Below are 14423 nucleotides of genomic sequence, written 5' to 3' on the forward strand. Positions count from 1 at the left end.
TCTGTCGAGGATGCAGTCAACATTGGACTGAACTACATCCTGCACCACCTCGACTCCCCAGGGACCTACGCTAGGATCCTGTTTGTGGATTTCAGCTCTGCATTCAACACCATCATCCCGGACATCCTTCACCAGAAACTCACCCAGCTCACAGTGCCGGCCTCCACCTGTCAGTGGATCACCAACTTCCTGACTGACAGGAAGCAGCCAGTAAGGCTGGGAAGCATCACATCTGGCACCCGGTCACTCAGCACTGGCGCCCCCCAGGGGTGTGTTCTCTCCCCACTGCTATTCTCCCTCTACACCAATGACTGCACCTCAGGGGACCCCTCTGTGAAACTCCTGAAGTTTGCAGATGACACCACCGTCATCGGTCTCATCCGGGACGGGGACGAGTTTGCCTTCAGACGGGAGGTGGAACAGCTGGCTCTTTGGTGCAGTCAGAACCATCTGGAACTGAACCCGTTCAAGACCGTGGAGATGACAGTGGACTTCAGAAGAAATCCCCCCCCACTCCCCCCCCTTACCATTTTAAATAGGGAATTGGCTACCGTGGACTCCTTCAGGTTCTTGGGATCCACAATCTCACAGGACCTGAAGTGGACCTCCCACATAGACTCAACCAGGAAAAAGGCACAGCAGAGGATGTACTTCCTGCGTCAGCTGAGGAAGTTCAACCTGCCCCAGGAGCTGCTGATCATGTTCTACACCTCCATCATTCAATCTGTTCTGTGCACCTCCATCACTGTCTGGTTTGGATCTTCAACCAAACTAGACAGACACAGACTACAAAGGATAGTCAGGACTGCAGAAAAGATCATTGGTGTTGATCTGCCCTCCATCCAAGTCTTATACCTGTCCAGGGTCAGGAAACGGGCAGGTAGCATCACTGCAGACCCCTCCCACCCTGCACACAATCTGTTTAAACTCCTCCCCTCTGGCAGACGCTACAGATCACTGTACGCCAAAACAACCCGCCATAAAAACAGTTTCTTCCCCCAGGCTGTCACTCTGATCAACACTAAACAGTCAAAGAGTGTCAGTCCTGTTTCTGTGGAAAAACCCTGGAACCAAACATAACAACCCTGGATCAATCTGTCACTGAGAATGTTCATGTACATACCTTTAATTTAAATGTTCTACTGCACTACTTATCAATGCTCTACTGCACTATTTTCCTTTATTATTATTATATTTTATTATTATCTTTCTTTTCTATTATTTTTTTTCCTTCTTTTATCTTATTTTTTTTTAATTTTTATTTTGTATTTGTTTATTTTTTTTATACTATTATTATTATTATTATTATTATTATTATTATTATCATCATCTTGTTATTTGCACATTCTAGTCTAACTACTGTTTATATTTATACTTATGTTTATACTTATTATCATCTCTTCTAGTTGATTGTTTATTATTGAATGTTTCACTATTGGAGAGAACACAGTTGACCGAGTCAAATTCCTCGTGTGTACAACATACACTTGGCCAATAAAGATGATTCTGATTCTGATTCTGATTCTGAAATTACTTCTTTTAAAACGTATCCATAAAACCTACTCAATCACAGTAATGTGAGTACTAGTAATCCGTTACTTTCACCTCTGAGTACTAGTAGAACTAGTGACACTATTTGCTTCACTAGTAAAGTGTATCTGTGTACGAGTAAACAAAAACAGTCACAATTTGAGCACAAGTAGCGCTTAAATATGGTTCATATCACTGATATCACATTTATGCTCAAACGGCTTTCCATAGTTATATTAATAGATGATGGTGGTGACTCACTGGGCTGCGAGGTGTCTGTAGGAAGACTGCATGTAGACTTCCGTGGATCCAGATCTTCAGCTCCCATTTGACCATCGATCTCACTCTTGAGGATCATCCAGCTGGTTCTCTGTAGAGCCGTGGGTGGACAGAAAGGTGCAAAGAAGTGATGGATGGCGGCAAAGTGGAAGTTAGTAAATTAGTTCATGGATGTGGAGCATTACTAATGTTTCAGAAATGCCTTGAGGCGAAATGTTTGGTTCACTCTGACCCACCTTGCTATCCTCCCCATCCTGCCAGGATGTTCTAGAAGCTGCAAAACAGTCAGATGTTAAAGGATGTGTGAGTTTTTAGAGCTGGTTCAGATAGCCCTTAGCTCCTCTACCCAACACAGCAGTGTAAAGCATCAGCTGCAAACAGACAGTACAGGAACTTTGACACAAAGAGCTACACGCTAACCTGTGGAAGTTTGGCCAGTGGAGAAGTGAACACGTACCAACCTGAATTGTAATACCTAGCCATGACAAACTAAGTACTACATGAACCATTGGCGGTATCGGCTCTACACGGCGCCACACTCCTCACTTTCGGGACCCCATACTGTTTTTGCGGAGCGTTTCCATTGAGCACCAATCTGATACGTGAAACTGCCAGACACCACTGATTGCACTTTTTTGCTGCCATCCGCGCAAGATCATCAACAGAAATCATTGGTGGCCAAATGCTGACTTGATGACTCTACGCTGTGATGATTCTCAGACCAAATCAGTGTCTGCTTTGAGCCTACCTCACATTTTCAGACCAGGGCTGCTATTTTTGGAACCTCAATGAAGGAAGTACTAAAAAAGCAGCACCAGGTACCAGGGAGGAGGTACTTTCTCCCAGTGGAAACGCGCAAAAAGAGAGTAGAGCTGAGCCGAGGAGAGCCGATACTGCCAGTGGAAATGCGCCATTAGATGGTTAAAAACTAAAAATCTTAGTGAGATGAGGGTCAATAAGATTTGCATTTGTACACTTTTTAGTAAATTAGTTCAACATTTTTTGTGACTTTAAGATGCTGTCACCAAACCTATCGATGAACAATTACAGACGTCAGATGAGGTGTAAATGATTTATACCTAAGAAAGGAGAAACAAACAGCACAGGAGGTTTTCTGACATTGAGTTCTTCTGAGACCTTCATAATAAAGGTTTGAAATGCCATTGAGTAAAAGTATCAACATAACATAATATAAATCTAACTCCAATTGTAGTTGATATGAATAATAACTAATGTTGATACAGATTCCAAGATGTCAACATGGTCTCTGCAGGTTTCCAATCTGTTTTATTCAGATATTATTAATATTTTATTTGGATTGAAATATATCATCAATATCAATGCTACAATAATTTAATTGAATGTTTGATGGTTTAAAAAAAAATTACAAAATCTATGTTGTCTCATTTATTCCCTGTCATATCTTTTGAAATGTATATGTATCATCTCTCTTTACCTTTATTCAGATTTAGGCAATTATGACCAAAAAGCTGATAAATCTTGATGTTGGGTGTTTGATGTTTCCTAAAGCTCCACCAAAGAACCAAACTCCAACAGTATATGTGTAGCATGTTTAAAGAGTGTGAACAAGGCCAACATTCATTTGTACATCTATTTGCAGCTGATGAACTTTATTTAAAGCTGCTGGAGATTATATTTTTTTTTATTGTATAAAAACGTAATGTTGGTCTAATAGATCAATAAATCAAAAAATAATATACTTGAAAAAAGGTTGAAATTGTCGGTAAAATCTTTGCTTTGATCTCCATTTTAAACATTCTTATTGGTGTTGTCAGGAAAAAGTTTCATGCATTACTTTGTGGGATGTGGAGCCCCGTAGACGGGTGCATTCAGGTGTTTTTAAGCTGTGTTCACACCAAATGCGTCTTCTGCGGCACCGGACGCGTCTGCTGCACGAAACGTTCCGCATGTGTCGCAGGATCAAAAAATGTCCCCATTCATATGCACGTCTGGAGCGTAGCCCCGCCCACCAGCGACACATCCAACTCGGTGAGTTTCACTGCTTGCTGAAGAGAGGAGCTGCGCTCCTTTTTCTCCTCCCACAAACATAAACGACCATGAAAAAATCCGGTGTGATTAGCGGCTAATGCTATCCTAGCTCAGTGCCGACTTTCAAAGATGAAAACTACAGAGAGAACTTTTACCTGCTACTACCACCTCCTCGCTGATTCTCCTCCACGCCAAATCCTTCCTGGTTTGGTCCCGGTTATAAAGGCCGTGTCACGGCCAACGCTCTTGACGCACGAATCGGGCCACACAGGAAAGATTTTGCATCTGGGACGCGCCTATCCATTGACTATGTATGCAATCTGGACGTACGGACATTTCATGACGCATCCGGTATGAACGCAGCATTACTGTGATTTCTTGTGTTTCTTTGCCAGATGAGGTGGACCGTAATCCGCTTTACACCATTTTTGTTCAACCTTTCTCCCATTATTACACGTGATATCACCTCACTCTACATGACATTCAAAGATTCCGATGTTTTCCGTGTAAGCCCAAAAAAAAAAAACTATTGTGATGGGAAGTATTATTTGAAGCAAACGCAGAGAATCCTTTTGTTGGCTAAACATTTTTGTCATAATTTTTGTAGACTAAGACTTTTTTTAAGTGACAATAACAATAACAATAATGTTCACACGTAATCCAATCAGAACTATGGTCCTTTTTTGGAAGATGTCCAGTCAAAACTACCTTAATATCAGACTTATGAATGGGGGAAAAAATCTTTAAAAACTTTATAAACACTTATCTTTTTTTGTTGACTAAAACTAGACTATAACTGAAATCGTTCTGACTAAAACTAAGTAACTGACTTGCATTTTAGTCAAAAGACAAGGGGTTAAAACTAAACCAATATTTTCTGTCAAAATGAACACTGGTTGAAACGGGTCTCTGCATCCATCTACCAGACTCCACATCCCACAATGCAATGTGCAAAACTTTTCTGACAATGTCAAACAGAGACTGTTTATAGTTAAAATTAACTTTAGATTGGAAATTTCAACTTTTTTTTCAAGCAAATGATCTTCAATTCATTGATCCATGAGGCCTAAACTATGTCTTTATATGAATAATTAAAAAAAGATTGTCTCCAGCAGCTTTAATCAACAGAAGTGACTCTTTGCTACAGCATCAGAAGTGGTTACCCAATTCCTGAGCACCCATGTCCCATTGTGAGAGTTTCACCCTTATTTAAGTAAAATATTTCAGTTAGCAATGATGAGTACACTACAATAAAGACCCATATTTAGACACACAGATGGTAATTAGGCAACTATCGTGACATTACAGTGAACACAAAACTATCCCAGCACTCACAGTGATTCGTGTTACCAACCAGTCACAGTGAACACATACAGCATCACCACAAAACCAACACATGAGCTGATGGAATGAATGCAGACATGCATGATCAGGATCCCCGTCACCGTTTAGTCCTATAACGTGTTGCACTGACGAATCAGTCATTCCAATGATTTCTTTCTATTATTAAAGTCGAATAAACCAAGTTCAGGGACACATTGTTTGTCTAAAATGTGGTTTTAAATACGACTGCTCAGCTACATTAAAACAATAAGTGTATAAATGTTTGAAGTCAACGTTGGCGCTGAATGCTTCCTCTTGGTTTGATTATTGGTGGACCTATTTTTACGTTAGAGGGTTTTGTTCTTCTTTCGTTCATATTTTGTCTGTGTTTCTCCTGATTTATTGTGTTATTATTCTATAATACTTCCAGTGTCTTGTCTGTTCATGGGTTACTGTCAGTTTTTGTGTTTTTGGCTCCCCCTGTCTTGTCTGTGTGCTAGTGCAGAGTGTGAGAGTAGGTTTCCCTGTTGTCGTCACTCAGGTGCTTCTCCTCCCCTGATTATCTTCCCTGCACTATTTAAGAAGTGCTCAGTGTTTCTCTAATTTCCTGGATTGTGAGGCTCATGGTCCCAGTTCTCTCATGCCCTCATTCCTCGTTCAGATGGGTTTTTTTTCTGCTAGTGGATTGTAAATTTAATTTTGCATTTTAGCTAATGTTTGAATTACATAAAAAAGGTATTTACTTTTGAAATGCTATTGCTGAGAAATAAGAGTCCATACCATAACAGTGTTTTCTTAAACAGACTGGGTTAGGGTGAGGGTTAGTATTGGCTGTTGCCATAGTGATGTGGTTTATGCTTTCCCCACTCGAGGATACCATACTTTTAGCTTTTGTACTTTTGTCATAATTTCAGATGGTTTGCTTTAGTTTTAGGACAAAATGTTATCAAAGTTTGAAACAGCACATCTTATTAAATATATTTGAGCTTTAATCCAATGAGGGGGAGGTACCCTGCTAGTATAGATAGGACGCATGGGTACCAAGTACCGAGCTAACATTTCATTGTTTGGATTACAATGTTGTCTTGTTTAAAATACTTGTGCAGATATTTTAAATTTGTCACCTTGATAGTGACCGGGTGCCCTTGAGGATGAGTACTATGAAGTGAACTAAACAAGATGACTGACAGGCGACATGCAACACATCGTGCAGAGACCAGACCAGAAAAGACAGTGTTAAAGAGGAAGAGGACTGTACCATGCTGTCTGTAGATTGGGGGTTTTCTATAGATATTATCTCTGACCATAGTCTCTGAAGATGGGAACAGAGTTGAGGATATAAAATGGAAGAAGCCGACATGTGGAGAGAGAAGGAAGGAGAGAGGATGGAAAAAGAGAAGTATGAGTTAGCGGTTATCGACGGATGAGGATTTTATAAAAAGAAGCAAAACAGGGGAGCAAAGAAAACAAAAAGCTTGATTCAAAACAAAATCTGCCACTTTTATTATTGCATATCAGAAACTCTAGTGTGTTTAATAGAATGCATGCAACCCATTGATAATATTATATACATTAATTGATCAGTGTTGAAAGGAGAATGAAGAGTTTTTAAATGCAGGACAATTGAGAGAATATTATTACAAACAAACATTGTTCCAGCCTTCAGTCTTCCAATGCACATCTGTAAGGAATTAAAAAAAAAAAAACCCTCCAAATAGGCAGTAACATCAGAAAACATCACAATAATGAAGCAGTTCTTTCAGATCTGGCTAAACTTAATCTTATTGTTGGCGGACACAGGCTGGAACCCATTGGTGACCTAAAGCAGTTGTTCTGGGATGGGCTCTGACTGAGGTGTTCAGAAACAACACATTAAGCCTCAGCAGAAACATGACTCACAAATAAAAGCCAAAGATATGGGTCATTGCTCTGGGTGGTTCCAGTGCCTGCCAGCAACTGGAACAACATCCATTGAAAAACAGAAAGGACAAAGACTATGAAAAGCATTAAGTGGATAATTGTTGGTGGTTTTTCCACTTCATTTGTTTCAAACATGAGTGAGGCTTTGTTTCGTCTTGCATGTGACTGAGTAACTGTCAATGAGAACAATATGCTGCATTAAGTTCATTTTCTCTGATTAATGTCAATTCTTGTCTGAAATAATCCAAACTTAAATCCTTGATCCTAATAGTACGTTTTCATGTCAGATCAGTGTATGCAAAGGCTTTAAGTCTCATAATATAAAATCAGCACAGAAAACACAGTTGTTCCCCAAGTTACTGAAAAAAATTCCAACTGATCATTACTGGCAGAATGGTTCTTAATACAGAAGCGCAGCTAAAGTGGTGGCTTAGCAACCATTGGAACCTTTGGAAGTATTCTTATTTTACACAGATGATGTTTATTTATGGTAAGCATCCAGAGGGGCATCATATTAAAAGTAGGCAAACCATAAGGTTTTTTTTTTTCCCATGGAGATGTTTATAATGTGACCTAAAATTAAGTTCGAGGCCTGGGGGGTAGATGTATATATCATATCTGTTAATATTGGAAATCAGAAAAATAGTGTTGTACGATATTGGCAAAAAGCTCAAATCAAAAATCAGCTGTTCACGCCCCAGGCCCTTTACCACCAATCTACCTGAGTTTAGTAATACCAACAAAGCTTTAATATGCTAATGAGTCACCCAATAGGTTAATCAAGGCTACAGCTATCAGCTATCAACACTAAAGTATACATCTCTGACTCCAAGTCAACAGAAGCCTCTTGGACAAGAAAAACTTTAAATCCAATCAAGCTTCTAGTTATCACAATGACCTGAAAGACCATGAACCTGCCAGTGATTATTCCCTTTTCTTAGTCTCATAAGAACCTTGAACAGTAAGTTTTTCAGTCAACCCAAAGGGATTGTATCATTTTTCAACTTACTTCAAGCCCTCAAAGCATTATGACGGTAATGACTGAATTAAAAATCGAAAAACACTTGTGCTTTGATGACTGTCGCTCATTTACTGAAAGCCACCAATAAAATGATGTCTGATATTCAGCTATGGAAGTTTTCTCTGGTTGCAGTGGTGAACAGCAGTAGCAATACGAGGACACACTGATTTGTATCTGAGCAACACGTACTGGTAGCTTTTATTTGTTGGTTTGATTCAGACTCTGTAATCATTCTCCACGTCTGTTATGATCCAAGATTTTAAAGGATGTGAAAATGTTACGTCATATTCTGAGCTCAACTGCAAGCCAAGCAGTGCAGTTCTGACCTACCTGGTATGTGGAAATGCCTGGGGGCTGCCTGGTACGTTGAAGTAGAGGAGGGGGATTTACCATCAGAGTAGGTGGACAAACTGGGGGTACTCCGTCCACTTTCACTGCCTTCAGTTGGGAACAGTAGAGGGAATGAATGGGATATGAAGAGTGAAAAGGAAAGGGTAAAGGAGAAAACAGAGGTCGACATTATCATAAGCATAATAACATAGCTTTAGAACAGGGGTGGGCAACTCCAGTCCTCGAGGGGCCGGATTCCTATGACTTTTAGATGTGCCCCTGCTCCAACACACCAGAATTAAATGAATGACTCGTTTTCTGATTCTGCAGAGCTTGATGACAACACATAGGTTTCAACCAGGTGTGTTGGAGCAGGGACACATCTAAAAGTCTCAGGAATCCGGCCCTTGAGGACTGGAGTTGCCCACCCCTGCTTTAGAAGCTGGAATGCATTAGTCATGCTTGTGACCCAATGACCTACCATTGATGGTATAAAGTAGTTTACCCCGCTTTCTGTGATTTTTTGGGTATTTTTTCATCATAGATGTCTCAAAAGAAAGGTTATTCAAATGATCAAGACCATTTATGATCTCAGCTGATATTCCCAGATTCACAATAATACTTTTAAAATGACTTTGTAAAGTTTAACACAAGCAATCACACATTTTGTAACTTGCTATGTAGACACACTCTTCATAGCCTATTTTAGACACAATACAAACACACACAACAACAACAAAAAAAAAAACCTTATTGTAACAACCAAACTGCACCAAAAATTTAACATAACAGCATAGAGTTGAAAATTTTTTATATTTTGCATGTGTTTACTGCATTACTAACCACTTGCATGTGTGTGAGAAAAACTGTAGTGGTTGATCTACATTTGTTGAACATACAAAATAGATTTAGATTGCTAAAAGAGAAACCTGTATATGGTTCGTTTGCATTTTTATAACAGCTGTGTTAGTGCTAAACCTTCAGTATTAGAATTATCTTTTTATGGCACTTTCATTTACAATCACGACCGCACCATCTTTGAGATACTAGTTTGTATTGTTTGCATTAGGAATGTAACAGGCTCATATAAAAAAAATGGGTAACTAAAATTCAATGGTTCACAAATTAAAATCCAGTAAAAAAAGTTTCAAGAACGCAAAGGGACGCAATGACATTTGTCCCTCTTGCTTGCCATAGTAGCGTACACGCTGCAGTGTTTACAAGATAGATGCTCTGAAACAGCGACTGAGCAAACACTGTTAAATGGACCTCATTTATCAACCTTGCGTGAAAACGGGTGCAAATCTGAGTGCACATTTGGTCGTACGACAGGACCAACGTGTGATTCATGAAACATTCATATTTGACCAAACCCAGCGTACAAATGATCGGGTGTTGATAAATGCAGCAGCTGAATTCAATCGTCATTCACATGTTACGCCCTCCTGTTTCAGAGGTCCCGCCCACTGAGGTCAAACAAGAAAAGAAACATTTCCAAGATGAAAATCGGCAGCTTCACAACTGAGATGGAGAAAAACAAACATGTGCTTTCTGAACGTGTGAAAACTGGAGCTAATTTTAACGCTCTGTGGAAGAGAATCAGCTACCAAGCAGGTGAAATCTGCCCCCCTGTGTGCACTGCGAGCAACTTCACAGCAGAGATCCTGGAGAGATGCATGGATATGATGTTTATATCGACCTGAGTTTGCACGATTGGAGAAATAAATATCACATTAAACTTTACGTTGTCAAACTAAAAAAATGGAGAACATTTTTTGTGTATGTAGCTTTACGTGTATGACAATAAAGAATAATGTATATTCTATATTAAACCACAGTGTTTGTTTTAGCTGAGGTAGTTTGAGAGGGAGGAGCTCACATTCTTATGTAGGGTAGGAGGAGCCAGGATTGTCCAGAGAAGAAGTTTCCAAGATGTGAGGTCACAACACGAGAAAAACGCAACTCGCCCGGTTGGAGCTGACTATACAAAACGTGGAATAACAAGGGAGGGAGGAAACAGGACCTCTGAATGTGGTTAAAAGAATGTATATACTGTAGCAAAACCATTATAAAGTACATTTTTTCAGAATTCTGCCCCTTTAATTTTTTATTTTCAGTCTCAGTCAGATTTTGCTGTGCTGTACCGCTAATCCACACACTCGGATTTGCGTACTCGAGGAAAGACCTGACGTGAGATCTGATCGAAGCATAAGCTCACGTCAGAATTAATTAATACAGATGCTTGCGTAATATGCACAGATCTGAATGCACAAACGGTTGAAAAATGAGGTCCAATGTCATCAGCTTTTGCAGTCAAATAGTTTTTTTACAACAAAGATTTGTAACACATTTGTTACACTTCATTGTGATTTTTTATTCTTTATTTTTTACATCGTGTTTGTATCGTGAGCCATATAACGTATTTCATATCGTATCGTGAGTTGACTATTTTGTTACACCAATAGTTTGTGTATGTTTATTTTTGACGTTTTGGTCGTGAAGCAAAAATTAAATTCAAGGTTTCTCTGTATTACATCACAGGCATGCTGGGTGATGGAGTCACTGACACGTTTGATGCCAGAGAGTAATATACGCTCTACAACCACGTTTTCCAAGAAAATGTGTTTGCTTGAGTGTGTGTGCGGTTTTCACCACATAATGAGAAAATAGAAATGACCAGGATTCCCAATTGAGATGAACTCTGACATGTAACACATCACACTAACAGTACGCACGCACGCACGCACGCACGCACACACACACACACACACATTGCAGCATGGTGAGAAGACTTCATTCTTTGGGAAAAGGTTTGGACTTTTTGAAGACAAATGAGGAGATCAAAGCAAAAATGAGTTCCTGAACTTACCATGGATGCTAATGAAAACACAACCAAAGCAAATAACTTAAGCACTGCTTAAAGTGAGGCTTGATACCGACAGTTTACCTTATTTACTCGATAAAACCTGAGCCTGTTGCATGCAAACAGAGACCTCTAGGCCTCACTGTTCTGCTGCCACTACCACTGGCAACCAAAACCTAAATTACAGCTTGGTCTGTTTGGTTGCCTTCATTCCTCCGATCTGTTTGCTCTCTTTCATCTCCCTGTCAGAGAAGTACCATCTCAGCCTCTCCACCCTGTCACAGAGAAACAGCCAAAACCCTCCACCGCCTGTTTCTGATTCACGCTAAATTCATGCTGTTTTTGCCTCTCTAACTCTTCCTTTTAATCATCTTATTTCAAAGCCATGGAATGCAATTTGTTCCCCGAGCTCCCTCTAGTACACAAATATAATGTTTCTTCAGGCTAAGAGTCTCTATCATTAGTTGTTTTTACTCTCTTGACCCTTTTTAATGGGCTAGCCATTCGCTGTTCTTAAATTACAATGTTGTTTACTGTAAACAGTCTGATTTGTTGTATTTTAAGAGTTTGGGCTGTGTAGTGTTGCTGATTTAGCTGGCTAGGCTGTGGATTTTTCTTCAAGACTAGTTGAGATCGGCACTGATCTGTGTGTCAGTCACCTGCAAAAGACTCAAACATCAGTTCATTTTTTATTTCTAGTCAGAAATGTGTATGAATGCTAAAATTAGGCCTCATTCACCTCAATTTGCATGAATTCAGTTAAACAAACTTGTCAAGATTTGAGATATTTGCATGTTCTAATTTGAAAGTTTCAGACACCTTTATTAATGACTAAGAGGGCATTTACACAAGCCCACTTTAGCATACATTAACAACGGGGTTTGATTTTTCGAAAAGTCCGTCTCATTTGGCCAGGTGTGAACATGCAACCAGACTCTAGTCCACTTCTATGGGGTTCTTGGCATGGTTGAAAATAACTCAAGTGCAAATAGTTTGCAGGTAGAACAAACATAGGAAATCCACCAAATGTGACATAAAGAACCTGAGACAGTGTAAAACTATAAAACAATACTATTGAGAGTTGGGAAATGTTGTTTTGAAAGATGTGGAGCAATGTGTGTTGACTTATATTGCAAATGCTTGTAGAAAGGTTGTTGATCCTTTCTAGATTGTTGGGAAAAAGAAGAAGGAAGGAGGTGGATTTTTGTTTTAAGAACTTGCCAATCAACCAGCTGGGCTCCTTCTTATTATTAGCCATAAATGAGCAGCACATGCAACTGCATCAGATTTGAAGTGATTCCAAAAGGGCATTGTAAATGCCAAGCGACCCAAATTCAGGTTAGATGAGTCCCGAACTATCCTGGCATGGAAGTGGCCTTATATAGACTTATTAATATTATGTAAATTTAGATATCTGTCCTTTGTTTGATATACTGTTTTTGCTTTTACGATTAAATTGAAGGCTGTTATTCAGGAATTCGTAAACCAAACTGTGCTGAGCTGCACATTGTTTTATACTGTTGTATGGTGTTGTGGATTCGTGAATGAGCTTGATAAATTTACAAATGAAAACTTTGGCAAATGACTAACATACCAGATCACTTTTGTACGTCTACAGCTCTGAAGGATCCCTCGTGGATTGTTTTTAGCCTATGATAACGCTTCTAGTCAGCTTCAAGGTTTAGGTAGTGGTTACGTAGTACTACTTTACAATACATTGAGGGAAAATTGGAGAACATAAATTTAAGTACCAGACATTGGCCATTCCACCAATGTACTTAACCACTAATACAACAGGCTTTGCTTCCTTGACCAACCCACAGACATCATATAAGTAGAAGCGTCATCCCCCGTGGAGAGGTGTGACTAAGTGCCGCTATCTTGTGTGTGGGGAGCAGATTGCAGGAGTGCTTGTAAATCAGCGGAGGTAAGAGACACATAAAAATCACGAAGTATAATAAATCACTGCATTTGCCAACTTTTTAATCATATATACTGTAGCTCTGACATAGAATGCTTGGATCTTGTAAAAATTATTTTCCCCCCCACTCAAATAGAAAATTTAAGTAGGTCAGTAGGTAGTAACTGTTCTTAGTATCTTAATTGTTTTGCTTAAGAACAATTGTTATGAATAAATATGACATGTTTTACATAATATTTTTGGTTCTCGGCCAAATGACGTGTAAGATATCGGCATTTCAGATATTGGTCAAAAACCCAATATTGTGCATCGCGACCATAAATAATAGAGAAAAACATCAATAAAAATGTAATAAACATGTCAATCGAGAAGGCATTAGTTAGGATACATAATTGTGGTAAGATATAAATCCAAGATAATTGACATTGGTTAATGATTTCAGAAGGCAGCCACAAAAATTAAACCACACTTAACCTTCTTCAAAAAAGATAATCACACAATCAAGTCCACATAAAGTTCAACCATGCACATCAACCACAGCACAGGTAAACAAAGCAGGCAGAATGAGAAAACTAAACGGTCTCACTAATGTACCATGAAGCTCTCTATAAACAACACCACCACAAAAACTTTACAAAACTTGCCAAGTGTTCGACTGGGGATACACAGAATAGAGAAAGACTAGTGGTGTCTTTACCGTTTGGAGGAGGTAAACTGAGATGCAAGGCGGTCCTAGGTTTAGGGTCAGGTTGGGGGTCCTGTGTGGATGCTGATGGGTGTATGGGGGTGAGGGGGTTGGGAGGTGGTAAAGGATGAAGGAGAAGGACCCTCTGTAGGGGTTACACTGTGCAAGGGGCATGTGTGTAGCGCTAGTTTAATAGTGTTGATTTGAACTTGATTAAACAGTGAAAAAAGATCCAAATGTAGAGCACACCATCACTGAAGTGCTGTTTCCCATTACAGCTCACAGGTCTTCAGTGAACTCAGAGACCCAAACACCCGGAGGGAGAGCTCCCAACAGATTAATTTGGTGATTAACCACAACCCATGCCAAGTCATTTCAGCAGTTGTCTCACAGCACTCCATTCCATAGGACTGTAGATCTCAGTCAATCACAGAATGAACTGGCTTATTGCTGCCGGGCAGTAACGATGATTATCATTGTTTCATTAAAGAGTAACCAAACCCCAAAACCATTTTTTTCTCCTGAAAACAAATGTATTTCG

The 14423-nt window shown here is 39.5% G+C and overlaps 1 protein-coding gene across 11 annotated transcripts in view; it reads right to left on the bottom strand.

The window, feature by feature from the left end:
- Positions 1-14423, bottom strand: part of ablim2 (actin binding LIM protein family, member 2) — a 118678-nt gene that overhangs the window by 15204 nt on the left and 89051 nt on the right. For 9 of the 11 annotated variants that reach the window (XM_028475125.1, XM_028475131.1, XM_028475128.1 and 6 more), the window contains 4 exons: positions 8414-8521; positions 6401-6454; positions 2046-2083; positions 1792-1900 (listed from right to left, as the gene is read on the bottom strand). In XM_028475125.1, the coding sequence (XP_028330926.1) occupies positions 1792-1900; positions 2046-2083; positions 6401-6454; positions 8414-8521 (309 nt within the window). The remainder of the gene's footprint in view (positions 1-1791; positions 1901-2045; positions 2084-6400; positions 6455-8413; positions 8522-14423) is intronic. The other 2 variants (XM_028475129.1, XM_028475134.1) reach the window with 1 other exon arrangement.

The sequence above is a fragment of the Gouania willdenowi genome, chromosome 18 (assembly GCF_900634775.1).
Source record: "Gouania willdenowi chromosome 18, fGouWil2.1, whole genome shotgun sequence".
Taxonomy (NCBI): Eukaryota; Metazoa; Chordata; class Actinopteri; order Blenniiformes; family Gobiesocidae; genus Gouania; species Gouania willdenowi.